The following is a 14,646-nucleotide window of genomic DNA, read 5'->3' as shown; positions in this document are numbered from 1 at the left end:
ACGACCGTTCTTCGGACGATCGAGGTCACCTTGTCCGAAGCATCTGTGTGCACCACACATACACACAGAAGGATGCTTGACATACGCATTAAGACGCAGATGCCATTATCGGTGCCGTTTGGACCGACATGTTCAGGGTTTCCATCATCGAGTGCCACATGGCCATGATTCACCACGATTCACGGGAAAGTGACAAAGGTCCAACCAACCACTCTCAACTGAATGACGACCACCACAATAATCTCACTTGTTGTGAACCGAGTCTCTTGCGCGTTAGACTTCCACAGAACCATGTGCTGAGAGTGTAGTGGTAGCGAGACCAGTTCCCTGAAACCATGCCGCCCTCTCCATCCCCTGGGAAACAGCCCAGCGACCGACCTTCAAGTACATCGTTACAACCACCAGCGACTATCATTTCTCCTCCTTCGCCTACGGACGCCAAAGGCTTCCATCCTCCCGGTTTCAATGAATACCCCAGCATCGGGTCTCCTTCGGGATCTCACGATGACAACATCGCCTACGACTCCCCAGAAGAGGACGAAGACAGCGAAGTGCCTCCTCCTTCAGATGCTGCCGACAAACCCCGAGCTCCTTCCGACTCACTAGGCCCCGCACCGTTAGCAGCGACCAACATGTCCAGCTCACCATTGCGAGAGCCCTCTCTGCTACGAGCGGACGCGTCCGATCGTCCTTCTTCCGCGCCCCGATCACCTTCACCTTCGTCTCCCCATTTCCGTCCTCGCGGACTACATCATCGCCGAACGAGCTCAACCCACCGCGTGCGAGAGACAACAGACGGTCACCAAAGCAGTACAGAGGATGGTGCCAGGATGATCAACCAGTACAGGATAGGAGAAAGTCTAGGTCAGGGAGCGTATGCAAAGGTCGAAATTGCCGTGGACGTGGGGACGGGAAAGGAATACGTGAGCGAAAATCTGGAAACGGTCATGACCTGACCGTTTTCCCTGATAGGCTATCAAAGAGTTCTCCAAATCTCGACTGCACTATCAATCACTCCAAGAGAAACATCGACAAAGCACACGAGGGCGTAATCGTAGAGCACAAGCCAAATCAGGGCAACCCAACGATCAAGAGGCACCTCAAGGCGGAGGAGAAGCGATGGACCAGTCTAGGGCACATCCATGGGGAGGGACACAAACAGTGAATGAAGATCCACTTGGCTTGGTGAGAAGAGAAATCGCAGTCATGAAGAAGCTGGAGTGAGTTTGCGAATTCCTTTCGCATGACACAACTGACAGTGATGAACTCGTAGCCATCCAAATGTAGGTCACTTTGATGATGTTCTCGTGCTCACGTGTAGATCGTCCTGCTCTACGAAGCCATATCTGTCCCTACTGCCGATGCCCTCTTCCTTGTTCTCGAATACATGCCAGGTGGAACTTTGATGTCCATAGAGTTGGGTGAAGACTATAAGAACACCAAGCCTCCTTTCTCTCTGGATCAATCCAGGGAATACTTCCGACAGCTGTGTCTGGGTCTGGAATACTTGCATGCGAACGAAGTGATACACCGAGATGTATGTCACAGCTGTTAGGGCTCCGTGCTGACGAGGCAGATCAAACCCGACAACGTACTACTTTCTGCGGATAGACAACTGGTCAAGCTGTGCGACTTTGGCGTATCCGAGATGTTCACACACTCTGGCGATGACCGTATCAAAAAGTCGGGCGGAAGTCCAGCCTTCCTCAGTCCTGAAAGCTTCACAGGTAAGTCAAAGCCAAAGGTAGCACTTGTGGTTTCGTGTCTGACGGCGCCTCCAGGACATGCTCAAGATCTTCATGGTAAGGCCGTCGACATTTGGGCTCTAGGTGAGTGCTCATACTGCGTGATTAGCTGACCCGTAGGTGTCACACTATATTGCATGGTGACCGGCCGTCTGCCGTTCAACGTGTCGAACCCCCTTGACCTGTTCGAAGCTGTCAGGGAGAAAGAGTGAGTGCCGATAATCGTCGGTTACACCCTCTGACAGTTTTAGACCACGTATTCCGTCTGATTGGGAGGCGTCGCTGCAAGACCTCATCAAGCGCATGCTTTGTAAGCATCCTGCACAACGGATCATCATGCCCGTCTTGAGAGTAAGTCGCCACATCAGAGCTGTCATAATGCTTTATCCGCTGACCTTGGGCCAAGGAACATCCTTGGGTGACGGACAATGGCAACGAGCCCATGATTGAGACGGAAGAGAACTTATATCACGTCGGTAAACATGTCGAAGAACCAACGCAAGAGGAGCTTCGAAATGCCATTGGGACGTTGCGGGGAATCTTGTGAGTTGCTTGCTGAGTGTTGAGTGAATGATGATACTGAGGGAGTTTTGCAGTACGGTTGTTCGGGCCGTTCAAAAGTGAGTCGCAGGTCCCAGTGACTGCCTTTCGAGTATTCGCATACTAACCGCCCGCGCAGAATGCGTCGTCTCCAGCTTCATCGTCGATCTCTCTCCAGTCAAGGAGGTCCTGGCACCCAGTCGCCAGGAGATTCTACCAATGTCTCGCTCGCGTCAGGTTCTATGGACTCGTACATGTCGCACGATCCGGCGACAAGTGCGACTTCGGTGTCGGACGAAATGGACGATTCAAAATATAACGATATTGCTGGCGACACGGTCTCAAGTCCTCGAGATATCAGTCAACCTTCACCATCCGATACCGCACGTCAAGAATCTAACCCCTTTGACAACCTCAAGCCGATAGACACAGGCGCGCACAGGCGTGAGGCGGACAACGATGAAAGTGTGGGTGAAAATGCAGATTCAAGTGGGAATGGTGAAGAAGGAATCGTTGTGGTGGATTCACCAGTCTCAGATGAAGGGAATCAGTCGACTCCGATAGGCAATCGCCCAACGTGATCGGCAGATAAGGAATTTACAGTAGTTGTATACTAGAAGGATACCTGGTTACTGAAGGAAAGGACGCGCTGGGCGCGGATGCATCAGCCGCACGTATAATGACTATATCTAAGCTTGTATAGCTTGCTGTTGCCCGCTTGGTCCCTGCATCCCTTGGAACTGCTGCTGTAATGAAATGATCTGACGAAACAAAGCGGTCAGTAGACTGTCTTCTGCAGAAGCCAAACAAGACCACTCACTTCGTTCTTCTTCTTCGCTGCCTTCTCTTCACCCTCCTTCAGTTGCGCCTCGACCCGTTTTCTGTGCCTTGCGTTCAATACGTGTGCGTTTGATTGGTGAGAATGCTTACATCTCTGATCTTATGAACTCCAGTCGCTTCTCGACATTGACTTTGGCTTCACTCGAGTCTTGAGGAACGAGTGATGGGCCAACAAGCTTGTACACCGTGTTATGAGGTTTCAGCAGTGTGAACTCCTATGCAGGGAGTGAGTTTGAACGCTACACGGACCTGAAGAAGAGGATCATACATACCTTCAACACTTGCTCATTTTCAGACAGTTGAGAATCAAGCCGTTGTCTAGCCTCTATAATGCCGGCGAGTTCTGATGAGCACTGGAAGTCAGCACGGGCGATAGTCGGAAAAGACATCAATGTCGTGAGACCCTCACCCGCTTCGAGCTTCTGAAAGGCCATAGATTGGGACTGCAGTTGAGCTTGAATGGCCGCTACCTTCGGGTCTGACATGATGTGGTATAGCTCTTGTCGTTGCGCTTCGATAAGGGGATCACAGGTATCATGAAAAGAATGATTGACTGGGATACCTGTTTTCTTTTCTCACCTTGCCTCGAACGCGAATTGACGGTTGATCAATGATGTCGTTTCGTCACGATTCTTCGATGTACTTGGCTCGCATCGTTGCCACCCAACTTTTGGCCGTCTTCTTCTCTCTCTCTTGTCTTTTAATCTCTCATCATCTTGTCTTTGAATCTCTCATCACTCAGCTCTGGCCGAGCGATGTAAAGCTCTCGACTATGCCTGGTAAAGGTACGGACATACCCTCGAAACGTTCCGCTCCGATTTCTGCATCAGCATTCAGCTTCTCATTGAACACACCCGAAGCGAAGAAACCTCGTCCGATCAGTACAGCAACACCCCTCTCTTCCAATCTCTCCTTTCAGCATGTTGGCCAGACACCCACCAGAGTAAAAGCGGAACCTTCTACACCCACTTCTCTGTCACGCTTGATGCAGGATCGAGCTTGCGAGTCCACGATCCCTCTTCGAGAGCATGCAGCCATCAAGGAGGAGGAAGATCTCAAACCTGTCATCATTCCTCCCTCACAAGCAACAGCAACACCTCGTCGTCTCGTGTCAGTCTTTCAACCTCTCAATAACCTACATACACCGCTCAATCGTCAGAACCGACTTGGTGATCCTGGTCCATCGACAAGTAAAGCCTTGAGACGAATCAATGATGGGTTCAGTCAAATCACCCCTCGTCCTGAGGTTGACGGTGAGATCGATCAGAAACCGAGAATCGCATTGAACGATGTCAGACCTTCTGAGAGACTGCCAGAAGATCTGTTCGCGAAAAAAAGATCAACTTTGTTGGACGAAAACGAAGGTGTAGGAGTCTCGCCAAGAGGGAAACGATCCATGAAATGGACTGGCCAAGGGTGAGTTTTGCTCTGGAGCTAATGAGCTGTTGATTGAAAGGCTAGGCGGCCTCAGAGCTCCACCGCCCTCAGTACAGCTAGCCAATCTTTTATCCTCAGCAAATTCTTCTCTGCACTTGTTCTACACCTCCACTCAACACATCTTGTATCCCTCGCATCGCCCCACCCTTACTCCCGCTAGATCGAACCAAACAAAGGCAAGAGGCAGCGCCTCTGCCCTCAAACATATCGAGAATTCAGCCCTTTTGCGCTTACGGATACTATCGCATGTCCCGGGCTCAACTCATCATCCGACTCTCTTCTGGTGCGAAGCTCTCAAATGGTCATTTTCCGAAACACCACCTGGTCGAGTCCTGGTCATCTTTCAACCTGTTCCGAGCGAGTGTCCAAGAATGGGTTTAGATCCGCGCTTGTTGGCTGTCAGAGGAAATGACAGAATGGGTAGGAAGTGGCAAGTAGGTCTATGGTCATGGAGCGAGGTGGAGATACCGAGTATCATGACTGAAGCGAAACACGATGGTCAAGAGGAGGCGCAGCGTGACGAGAGTATCAAGTGTAGTAGGGCATTGTTGGCAACAAGGTATCTGATCGCTGAGCAGCATGTTGTATCATGAAGCGCGTCTCAATGTTGTCAATCATACATATGAACCTGTAACATATACACAGGCTACTCCGCCTCCTTTATCCACCATCTCGGATTAGGGAAGCACTGTCCAACGACGGCTCTCAGAAGCCGATCCCGCACTATATTATGCGCATATGTGAGCTTTTTTCGTCGTCCATGAAACGGCCACTCACCATGCCAGTATACGCATAAGGATAGTTAGCCATCGTCCCATATGGATACCCCATCCCCATTCCCATTCCCATCCTGTACATTCCCGCTCCGAGACCATATCCTGACGATTGATTTTTAGCAAATGTCTTGATTGGCGATGAAGTGATCGGACTTACCCATACCTCCCATTCCCATCATGTACGGAACACCTAGTCCTCCAGCGTAATAAGGGCTCATCATCTAGGTCAAAGCAGTGACAGGTATCAGCTTGTCGGCCATCGAGTGTCACAGTGACCGAAGCCTACCGGGTACCCAGAATACATTGAGTAAGGTGACGAATATCCTCCCCACGTCTACGGATCAAAGCGTGTCACCAGTGGCGTCGTGTATATGTGTTCTTCCGATACCACGGTCCCTACGTACGTCTTGTAGGAACTTTGTCAGTACAACTTGAGTGGCGACAACGTATAGTTCTGTCCAGTGTTGCACGCGCAAGAAGGTCAGCTTCAGAGCAGCATACTCACAACGTTGTCGTCCAAGGGACAGTCGGGAGCGGTGGGGAGAAGTCAATGATGAGACGTGGGTGAAGTGAGAGGCAACTTCGAAGATGGGGACAGCTTACTAGGCACAAAGGAGGTAGGTGGACGGACGGTGGCAAGGCTATCACACTCACTGTAAGGTTTTGAAGACTGTGCAGGTGAGTTTGACAAAGGAGTATTCTTGAATCCAGGTTGACATTGACATGGATCTGTCGGGGCAGAATTGACCAGAAGGAGGATCGAAAGACGTGGGCTCAGTGTATCTTGCGCTCTGGTTTTCTAGTCTCCTGCGGTTCTGTGCCGATACCGAAACAATGATTGCGACTCTGTTGTCTGATCTTATCCGGTGGCCGTGATCCCTCTGGCAGTCTCGAATACGAGATGTCCCTCCAGGACTTTTCTTGAGGGAACATCACATGTTCCGCTCATACATGCCATTGTCAGGCTGTACAGTCCCACTGACTCTGACTGTGCATTGCATGCCTGATCCCGACATCATCAGTATGGGCCGCCACCTTTTTGTTTCCAGGGAGATGTTGCGGTAATGGTCGGCGTGCCCCGTGGGGGGGCTGGGGAGAGGGGGGAGGGGTGGTTTTGGTGAGAGTAGCGGGAGTGAACTGATCAGCGACGCGGCAATTTCAGCAGGATGGGGGCTTCGGTAAGTCAATAAGGAATAGTTTGTAATCTCAGGGTCCGACCTTGAAATAACATGGGAAAATGACTGGACACCTCTGACAAGCGACAAGCGGAGAGAGAACAACCTATGCCGCCCGAAAACCTCCCTTGACAACCCCCCCGGAAATGCGTTCTCACTTTCGCTTGGCTTCCAAAACAACCCCCAACACGACTTTTTCACTTGGTTGCCGTATCTCGATCGGTCATTCGCATCTCACCCCTTGACCTTCATATCGAAACGTGACAAGTCGACTTGGACGTTTTGTGTCAAGAGCAACAGTTGCTAAACCCCTCCCAACAAGGTCAGCTCCACCTCGCTTTTCGCTCGGGCCCACTCCTGATTGTTTCGTGTCACCTCCGAGCTGACCGTCCCCGCAGGACCATTCCTTTGTCGTTCGAGCAGGTATCATATATAGAGTGAGTCATCGCTTCTCGAACCAATCAATCGAATGCATAAGCTTTCCCTCCCCCGCTTGACCCATCGTCACCTCATACACAGCTCATCATGACTTCTCAACTGTTAGGCTTCACCCACCTAAGACCACCCACCATAATGGCCGAAAACCCCGACAAGCTCGCGGCTCGTCTCGCCGAGCTCGAGACTACCACACCTCCCATCAGTCGTTCACCTTCCTCCCCGAGCTCTCCAGTCACCGACAGACGCAGCAACTCAGCGGTGCTGGAGAACGGAACGAATCTTGGTTCGACAGCGGGTCGAAAGGCTTCTATCCCCGGTCGACCTAGCTTCACGGCCGAGAGAAAGGCGAGCATCAGCAGCAGTGGACGGATCAGCAGGAGAGGGAGCAACGCTGCTTTGACCCCTGGAGGTCAGAATGTCTACCACACCAGAACCAACGTATGTCTGTTCGGCGTTCTCATCACGTTCGCGGTCTCAAGACTGATCCACAACAATCTTTCAGGCGGATGTGGAGTTCCCTCACGCTGAGAAGAGTAAGTACCGCATACGGCTCCGAATGCAAATCCAATTGACGACGAATCGCAGAGACTATGGCGGACCACTTGAGAAAGTATGAGAGTCTTTTAACTCGTGCGTTGTGATGTGGTCATGTGGAGGAAAGCACTACAAATCTAATCTATATTACGACCTCAGTCACACCTCAGAGGATGCGTATGATTGTACATGCTATCGAGGATACCCTTGACAACGGTCTGCAGAAGGACGGACAGGTTGTGGTGAGTCCTCAGCTTTCTGATCGGGATCAACATAGTGGTACAAAGCTGACCCGGATGGGCGTCTATAGCCCATGAGTATGTATTTCCACCACGTTGTCTTGCTGACGACGCTGACAATGGATCTTGATACCGTCCAGTCCCCACCTTCGTCTTCGGCGTAAGTTCAATCAATCATCTGTCGACATGTGCTGACTATACTTCCATATAGTGGCCCACAGGCGAGGAGAAGGGGGACTATCTTGCGCTGGACTTGGGGGGAACCAACCTTCGTGTCTGTCTTGTCACCTTGCTTGGTCACGGCAAATTTGAGGTCACTCAAACCAAGTACCGTTTGACCGAGGAGCAGAAACAAGACGAGGGGCAAGCACTGTCAGTGAAGCATAAACCAGTCTCTTGATTAGGTTATTGATATGCTGGTTGCAGCTTGGATTTCTGTGCCGAGTGTTTGGACAGCTTCATCCGTGATACTCTTGGTCGTACTGATGAGGACGAGAAGCTCCCTCTCGGATTTACTGTAAGTCTGGCTCTGCTACATCCGGTGTCACCAAGCTCACTCAAGCCGCGTTGTAGTTCTCATATCCCTGCTCGTGAGTTGCTCACTGCTCTTTATCGACGAACAGCATCTGACCTCTGTGAATAGCCAAGAGCGCATCGACCATGGAGGTGAGCATTTCATCCGATCTTTGGCCCTGGACGCTTGCTGACGCTCGCTTAGTTCTCATTCGGTGGACGAAGGGTTTCGGTGCTCCCAACATCGAGGGCCGGGATGTTGCCGCCATGTTCAAGGACTCTCTTGAGCGTCTCGTGAGTATTTGAGGGGCTGCGAAAGACATGAATGATAACAGCTTAAACACCCAGAATGTTCCCGCTGAGCTCACTGCCCTCATCAATGATACCACTGGTACCTTGATTGCTTCCAACTATGTCGACCCTAACACCAAGATCGCCGTCATCTTTGGAACCGGTTGTAATGCCGCGTATATGGAGACTGCCGGTTCTATTCCCAAGATTGACAAGATGGGCCTGTCTAAGGATCAGGGAATGGCCATCAACGTAAGCTCAGACGATCATCGCTGATACAGTGATGAGCGCTGACACCTCCAAAGTGTGAATGGGGAGCTTTCGATTCATTTGACCATCAGCATCTCCGTGAGTCCGGACCGTCATAGTTTAGAGCTCGTTCGCTGGCTGATGTTCTTGTAGCCCGAACAAAATACGACATTATTATTGACGAGTCTTCAAACAAGCCCGGAGAGCAGGTGTGTGGAATCACGTCCTTGATTGCTTTCCTGACCCTTTTCCATCTACAGTCCTTCGAGAAAATGATAGCAGGTCTTTACCTCGGTGAAATCTTCCGATTGGTTGTTTGCGAGCTCATCGACGCTGGTGATCTCTTCTTGGGTCAAAACACTTACAAGCTTGAGAAAGCATATGCCTTTGACACTGCCTTCCTGAGTTTGATGGAGAGGTGCGTCACGATGCTTTTGCTCGCGTGATGTCCGTGATAGTCGGCTGATACCTTCTGTAGCGACGTGACCGATGAGTTGCTAACTGTCATTGGTGTCTTCACCCATTTCTTCGGTGTCGAGACTACCATCGAGGAGCGACAATTCTTCAAGAAGCTTGCTATCTTAATCGGTACACGTGCAGCTCGACTCTCTGCTTGTGGTATTGCCGCTATCGCCAGCAAGAAGGGTTACTTGGAGGAAGGATGTGCAGTCGGTGCCGACGGTAGTTTGTACAACGTGAGTATTAAGATGTTTCCTCAACCCAACAGACCGCTATTCACAGGACGAAGCTGACGATGGCCCCAATAGAAATACCCCAACTTTGCGGACCGAGTTCACACTGCTCTCACTGACATCTTCGGGGAGAAGGGCAAGAATATTGTGACTCACCATGCTGAAGATGGATCGGGTGTGGGCAGTGCTATTATTGCAGGTCAGTCTATTTCCCTTTACCGCCGGGGCATAACTCTGACGCATCTCCTGCTCTCATCTAGCTATGACCAAGGCTCGAAAAGACTCCGGCTTCTACACCGATTTCTAAGGATATACAACCTGGCGAAGAGGGGCCTTTGGGATAGATCAATTCGGGTGCACGTGACGTCGAACACAGAATTAAAATGATGCATGCGATCGAAAGGTCACGAAATCTGATAAGCCAATCTTGAAAGCGGAACTGTTATCGAACCGTCGATGCCTTGTAAGCCTTACCTGTCCTACGTGTTTTCCCGTCCAGTCGTCTGATGGCTGTCAATCCTTATGGGAGGCCGAGTCTATGACATCTTCTACTTGCATTCATACACCACCAGTCTGTGCAGAAGTGACACCTGAAGTGGTCCCCAAAATACCTAAAATGACATTTATAGTCAGCAAAAGGATCCGACGAAGCGCAACAGGATCCGATGAAGCAGTTCTGCGGAACACGAGAATTGGGGAAGCTTGGGCGTCGAGCACTCACCGTCAATCAACGCATTCCAATACTCATCGCTGTTTTCTGTCCCTGGTTCAAGCGTGATACCGCCTCCCATCCCCATCCCCAAGCTCATCATATTCCCACCAGCACCTCCGTTGTCGATCGGCATCATACCGAATGGACCGCCCGTACCACCTGGGTAAAGGGTGAATTCCGCCGAAGGTGAAGGTCCTACGAATGACGGATCTCCATCTCCGCCCATAAATCCGTAGCCTTGTACAGAGACAGGGGTGATCCCTCCAGCTGACGAAGAGGCGATTGCAGGACCGCCTGGAAGTCCCATCGGGTTTATACCTGATTGGCTAGGCATGGCAGAAGGTAGATATCCCATTGCGGTAGATTCCAAGGTTGGCATCTGACCGTTGATCGATGCGCCCACTGCCAAAGAGGTATTGGCATTAATCCAATGATCCAATCTATAAGATACGCATCAGCTTCTTAGTTGATGTCTTCATTCAGACAGAGCTGTACGTACAATTTTTGCGAGTGGTCATCCTCATGACTACCTGTCGAAGCGGGACTCTGAGTAATACCACCATGATGAATAGGCGCGAACGAAGCACCCGGTTGACCACCCCAAGATGGTCGAGGAGGTTGCATGATCCTAGAATGAGACATCGATCCTGGACCACCAGGCGTGGGAGCGTCTTCTCGAGGTTGTACTCCCTTAGGATAAGCGTTGGAATGGGTCGATGAATCATTGCTCTGTCTCAAGGCGAGGAGGAGGGCAGCACTGTCTTTGTCGTTTGCGCCGGAATCACCAGGACCAAACGAATCTTCGAAAATCTTAGCAGCTCTTCGTGAAAGTGTTTGTATCTGCGGACCAGGTCAATTCGCGTCACTTTCCTTCATTCGAGAAGGATAACGACTTACAATCTGCACTTCCTTTCGCGTCGTTGCGTCTTTCTGTGATACTTCGACCCACGGATTCTGCTCCAAAAAGGTGGTGAGAATCCTCCTTCGTGTTTGGTCAGCGCCAGATTACTTGCCTTACCTTACTGATTACCAAGACACTCACCTCATCTGATCAGAATCGGGACCTCTGGGATCAATAATTGCGCTGATTCCCGCTATCATGGCGCTGTTAAACATCCTAAACTGCCCTGTGATAGCGTACGACTGGAAGTCGGGCGTTTCACGTTGAAACTCTTGTCTGGAGCGATAGTAGGAATGTCAGCTCAGCACCACTCACGAGGAAAGCATACGCACCTGATCTGGAAGTCGAGCTTGGCAGCCTCGAAGCATGCGGTACGCGAGACCTAATGACACTGTCAGCGGAATCCATGCGAGTCGACCTTACAAGGACAACCAAAATGACTTACTGCATATCGGTTACTGGAGAGCTTACGCAGGAGCCATGGTCGCTAGACATTTCCCAATATAAGCAGCGAAAATGTTATTCGCGCTGGAGAGATACTCACGTGTAGAATGATCGTCGTTACCAGCACTTCGGTCAAAAGCATGAATCGATGAACAGGAAGCCAGAAATGGACTATCGCAGGGTGGTCAGCAAGTAGTCCTCGGCAGGAATGTCATTACGCCTGCTCACCTTGGTCCAAACCTTTGTCCGGGTCATGCATCCTGAAATGTGGCGGCAACTGCTCCACGAATGTGTCCAGCTCATGCTGTAATTTTTCAACATCGGAGTATTGTGCTGGCTCGTTCAGCTTTTGGAAGTGATGCACTATTCGGCCAATTATACCGGCCAACCTCTTGCGCAAGATGAGATACAGCGCCGGAGTGGGCTCGTGGTAAGGCTTGATCGGCGGCATACCCAGCGCCGGGTCGAATTCCGCTAGATCAACATTCGAAGGCGGTCTGCCGGAGAACATCACTCGGTCATTTGGGCAATGAAATCCGACTGATCAAACCCACTGAGTGTCTGTATAGCTATCTGAGATGCTTGGCGGTCGACCCAGAACAAGACTGGAAGTGGCGTGTCAGATAGGCGAGGCGGTTTGCACTCTCAATCTCGCTCACCTGTACTGCTTATCTGCATGGTACAGATAACTCCACAAACGCCTCCTGTATTCCGTCTGGAAAGGACTACGACTCGTGCTGTCAGTTGAATGAGTCCTTTTCGGGGGACAGGAACTTACTCGAGTCCCAGCTTTGTGCCGTCACGATGTAGTCCGATAGCCTGAGCCGTACGCAGAGACGCTCCAAGCTGGGACCAGCATTCAGTGAGACGTCGATCGTGTACTAGTACCAAGTACATGGCACTCTACCATAGTGCGTCAGCTCGTCGCTACTGGGTTCTTGGAATGAGTAGAGAGTTGGGTTACTCACCAAGAGACGGGAGACGACCAGCTCAAGACTCTCAGACTGCACAGCAGTCGCAATCAGAATACTCCGCCGGGCTGCCGATTTCGTCAGCAGGGGACAAAGAGATACTTTCGGACTTCCACTTACAGCTCCAGTACATCCGCAAGCTAGACAGCTTGCGCGTTTGCTCATCCCCTGCCCATTCGGCCGGAGCTTGATTTACAGCAAGAGCAAGAACAATGAATACGAGAGGCAGTGCACGAACGTTCGAAGGATCGACAGCAGTTGACTTGTTATACAGGTCTTCGTATGCTATGTGTAGATGTCAGAGAGAATGGTAAGAGCGAAACTTAAGATTGACATACACGCTCTGAACAAGCGCTCATCGATAGGGTATCGGACATAGTTGAGCTTCGAAAAAAACCAGTCGACTATGCGATCTGCGAAATGCTTCGGAGGAAGCTCTTGGACCAGTTCGGCCACCTATAGCCAAGTGATATTAGTCCTGGAACATCAAGTGAAAGATATCGGCCACTGCTCACTTTGTGAGGACTGACCCCACAGTCGGTGATCAGACGTTGGAGATTCTCGGCAGGTGTCCCATGTATATCAAGCTTCATCTTGACCTTGTCGTTGATGTTCATCTGCGGTCATCCAAAAGTCAACAGAAGAGCGGATGACGTGGATGTATCCATACTTACAGTCTCAGGCAGCCCGCTAGAGGGTACAGTGATGGGTCAGTATCGTATGACAGTATCTTCACCGTGATCTTTACTCACCCTTCGATCTCACCAAGCCATCCTTTGCCCACTCTAGCAAGACCATCCTCATCCGAGCTTCCTCCTTTCTCCACCTCACCTTGATCTTGGGTGTGGGATACTGATTGGTCACCGTGAGCAGAGCGAGAGGGTCCAGCAATGGTGGAATGGGATAGGAAATGATGAGGAGAAGACGGGGTGGAAGGGTCAGAAGCAAGGTGTTTCTGGAATGCGGTAGCTACAAGAGATTGCATGATCAGTGGGAAGTGTTTTCACGGAGGTTGCGTGCGAGTGACTTACAAGTGATCCAGTCACGCACGGCGTCGTACTGTGTGATGCCACCGGTATGTCGAACGACGACCGACAAGACAGATTCGATGCTTTCAAGTCGGGCCAGAGTTTGAGGATCGGGACTAGAATGATGGTTGGAACTGGCTTGAGGGTTGTACGGGACCTGCAAGGAGGATATTAGCTGGAGCCGAAGGTGAAGAAATCGATCAAACGTACACACAGCTCTGGAACCTTTCGCGCTATTTAACACACGATCGTCAGCGAATGCCTGGGAACGGATCATGAGTGAGTAGATGAAGCCTTACCAACACCTGCAAGAGTGTGACGGTCAGCATTGATGAGAAAAACGAGAGAAGGTAGTGACGTACAATGTTGACACGGAAACTCGCGGTTGCACTGATACGCAAAACATCACAATCCGTCAGCGGGGGATGTTGAGGGGTTTCAACCTTTAACTCGAAAATAGCCGCCTACCTTTTGCTTACGTTTGGCACCTGTAGCAGTTGGTCGTCAGCGAGGGATGATTCGTCGCATCTCACACTCATGCCGAGGCATTGTCACTCACACTGGGCACAACTGAGACTGATCCTCTTCTTCTTCTGGCCCCCATTACTATGATCATCGTGCGCGCTATCGATGCTATACTGTCTATCTGGTGGAATGCCGTGATGGCCCCTTCCATCTGGAGGAAGAGGTCTCTTCATCGGAGTCCCGGAATGTGAAAGTGGAAAAGGACCGTTCGGTATCTGCGGCGATGGAGTCGCGTACGACAAATTTGAAGGTGTATGTGGTGTTTGCGACGACGTCCGTATGAGCGGTGAAGCTCGCGAGTTGTACGGTGATGGATGACCTGTTGAGGCCATGTCTTGTCAGACCGGTCTAGTAATGTCGACTGATGATTGTCTCTCGTGATGGATGAAAACGTGAAACAACAAGATCATACGATCCGATTAAGTCGATGAGTCAACCAACAATGAAAAGGCGACGAGTGGGGACTGAGGAGACGGACGAAGGTAGGTGCAAGCTGCATCACCTGCCCATCCAAAGGGCGAAGTGGGACAGCGGGGACAGCGGGGACAGCGGGGACAGGGGCAGGCGACCCGGAAAAGTCTACAGTACGAGTAGTA

The 14,646-nt window shown here is 50.9% G+C and overlaps 5 protein-coding genes across 5 annotated transcripts; 3 read left to right on the top strand and 2 right to left on the bottom strand.

Annotated features, from left to right (window-relative positions):
• Window positions 1-335: 335 nt before the first annotated feature.
• On the top strand, window positions 336-2,866 carry IAR55_002088 (uncharacterized protein; the record flags this gene model as incomplete). Its single annotated transcript, XM_066945205.1, has 10 exons — window positions 336-923; window positions 973-1,220; window positions 1,274-1,283; window positions 1,577-1,727; window positions 1,782-1,802; window positions 1,866-1,953; window positions 1,997-2,096; window positions 2,152-2,288; window positions 2,342-2,365; window positions 2,425-2,866. The coding sequence occupies 10 exons, from the start codon at window positions 336-338 to the stop codon at window positions 2,864-2,866; spliced, it is 1,809 nt and encodes a 602-aa protein (XP_066803894.1).
• A 108-nt stretch (window positions 2,867-2,974) lies between these two features.
• On the bottom strand, window positions 2,975-3,610 carry IAR55_002087 (uncharacterized protein; the record flags this gene model as incomplete). Its single annotated transcript, XM_066945204.1, has 5 exons — window positions 2,975-3,046; window positions 3,106-3,166; window positions 3,216-3,340; window positions 3,398-3,468; window positions 3,535-3,610. The coding sequence occupies 5 exons, from the start codon at window positions 3,608-3,610 to the stop codon at window positions 2,975-2,977; spliced, it is 405 nt and encodes a 134-aa protein (XP_066803893.1).
• Window positions 3,611-3,897: 287 nt separating this feature from the next.
• On the top strand, window positions 3,898-5,155 carry IAR55_002086 (uncharacterized protein; the record flags this gene model as incomplete). Its single annotated transcript, XM_066945203.1, has 2 exons — window positions 3,898-4,541; window positions 4,597-5,155. 2 exons carry the CDS (start codon window positions 3,898-3,900, stop codon window positions 5,153-5,155), a joined length of 1,203 nt encoding a protein of 400 aa, XP_066803892.1.
• Window positions 5,156-7,038: 1,883 nt separating this feature from the next.
• IAR55_002085 (uncharacterized protein) lies at window positions 7,039-9,776 on the top strand (the record flags this gene model as incomplete). Its single annotated transcript, XM_066945202.1, has 18 exons — window positions 7,039-7,389; window positions 7,454-7,484; window positions 7,537-7,581; window positions 7,645-7,727; window positions 7,796-7,802; window positions 7,865-7,884; window positions 7,936-8,096; window positions 8,151-8,241; window positions 8,298-8,314; window positions 8,368-8,390; window positions 8,443-8,531; window positions 8,586-8,780; window positions 8,834-8,876; window positions 8,931-8,986; window positions 9,038-9,195; window positions 9,256-9,472; window positions 9,545-9,668; window positions 9,730-9,776. 18 exons carry the CDS (start codon window positions 7,039-7,041, stop codon window positions 9,774-9,776), a joined length of 1,758 nt encoding a protein of 585 aa, XP_066803891.1.
• A 251-nt stretch (window positions 9,777-10,027) lies between these two features.
• IAR55_002084 (uncharacterized protein) lies at window positions 10,028-14,382 on the bottom strand (the record flags this gene model as incomplete). The annotated part of the gene is made up of 23 exons (XM_066945201.1): window positions 10,028-10,080; window positions 10,191-10,621; window positions 10,681-11,021; window positions 11,079-11,163; window positions 11,224-11,358; window positions 11,415-11,464; window positions 11,528-11,569; window positions 11,627-11,697; window positions 11,755-12,023; window positions 12,081-12,131; window positions 12,186-12,251; window positions 12,305-12,429; window positions 12,495-12,565; window positions 12,618-12,782; window positions 12,836-12,953; window positions 13,013-13,114; window positions 13,172-13,187; window positions 13,250-13,466; window positions 13,529-13,682; window positions 13,736-13,758; window positions 13,888-13,915; window positions 13,994-14,013; window positions 14,085-14,382. 23 exons carry the CDS (start codon window positions 14,380-14,382, stop codon window positions 10,028-10,030), a joined length of 2,931 nt encoding a protein of 976 aa, XP_066803890.1.
• Between the last annotated feature and the right edge of the window lie 264 nt (window positions 14,383-14,646).

Source organism: Kwoniella newhampshirensis, chromosome 4 (genome assembly GCF_039105145.1).
Source record: "Kwoniella newhampshirensis strain CBS 13917 chromosome 4, whole genome shotgun sequence".
Taxonomy (NCBI): domain Eukaryota; kingdom Fungi; phylum Basidiomycota; class Tremellomycetes; order Tremellales; family Cryptococcaceae; genus Kwoniella; species Kwoniella newhampshirensis.
The sequence above is the reverse complement of the archived record's forward strand: the minus strand, read 5'-3'. Positions and strand labels throughout refer to the sequence as shown.